We start from the raw sequence: 1,009 nt of genomic DNA, 5'->3' as shown, positions 1-1,009 counted from the left end.
GACGAGCACAGAGGGGCAGCACGGGCTCAGGTGTACCCCCAGGTCAGACCTGGGCGGCGGGATAACACGACCCCCGAGCTCACACGCGTCCGCCCGCACCCGGCCCCGCGCGGACTCCGTCGCCGTTGTGACGCGGACCCCTCCGCCGGCGCGGGCGCCCCGCCGCACCTTGATCCGGTTGAGCACGCCGCTGTTTTCCAGCGTCTGCACTAGCAGGTCCCGAAGCTCCGTGTCCTCCTCAGCCACCACAGCCGTCGCCGTGGCCGCCATATTGCTTCTCCAAGACAACCGCCAAACTGCGCCAACGGCCAACGGTCGCTGCGGATTCCACGACGCCGTGGGGCGGGGCGACGTGGGGGGCGTGGCTCGGCGTGCGGTCGCCGCAACGCGGGAGGTGGGGCCTCGAAGTCCAGGGGCGATGTGGTAGGCGGGGCTCGGCGTGAGGAAACGGCGAAGCCGGGGGCGGAGCCTGGACGCCACAGACTCCGTGGTAGGCGGGACTCAGCTTGTGGACACCGTCACGCACCGCGCGGGGGTCTCGAAATCATGGGGCGGGGCGACGGCCCTGAGAAAATCGCAGTACACAGGAGTGCATCCTCGCGGGGCGGGGCAACGGCGGGCAGTTATTATTGTTAAGTGCCGTCGACTCGGAGCGACCCCATATAGGGTTTCCGAGGATCGGTTGGTGACTTTGAACCGCCGATCTTGCGGTCTATCCATTATCCCACAGCCCCACACACCAGGACTCCTGCCAAAGACGCCACTCAGTGGGCGGAGCCACGCTGTCTGAGACCAATGTCCTTGGCGGGTCTGCAGGCGTGAGGGGCGGGGCCTCGATTCTTAAGGGTTACGGCAAGCGGATTGTTCTGAGTTTAAGAAGCGATGCCTCAGCGTGCAGAAATCCCTACGCAGGGGGCGGAGCTCTATGACAAGCCGAGACGTTTTGGGCGGGACCGCAGGAGCTAGGAAAGCGAGATGTGGTGGGCGTGGCCTCGATGCCGCTTAGCAA

General features: G+C 66.1%; 1 protein-coding gene across 2 annotated transcripts in view; it reads right to left on the bottom strand.

Moving 5' to 3' along the window:
* The window catches only part of FGFR1OP (FGFR1 oncogene partner), a 34,892-nt gene extending 34,622 nt beyond the window's left edge, over positions 1-270 (bottom strand). For both annotated transcript variants that reach the window (XM_006871181.1, XM_006871182.1), the window contains exon 1: positions 169-270. In XM_006871181.1, the coding sequence (XP_006871243.1) occupies positions 169-270 (102 nt within the window). The remainder of the gene's footprint in view (positions 1-168) is intronic.
* Positions 271-1,009: the final 739 nt, after the last annotated feature.

The sequence above is a fragment of the Chrysochloris asiatica genome, unplaced genomic scaffold (assembly GCF_000296735.1).
Source record: "Chrysochloris asiatica unplaced genomic scaffold, ChrAsi1.0 scaffold00162, whole genome shotgun sequence".
In the NCBI taxonomy this organism is placed as follows: Eukaryota; Metazoa; Chordata; class Mammalia; order Afrosoricida; family Chrysochloridae; genus Chrysochloris; species Chrysochloris asiatica.
This window is presented reverse-complemented; position numbering and strand designations above follow the sequence as displayed.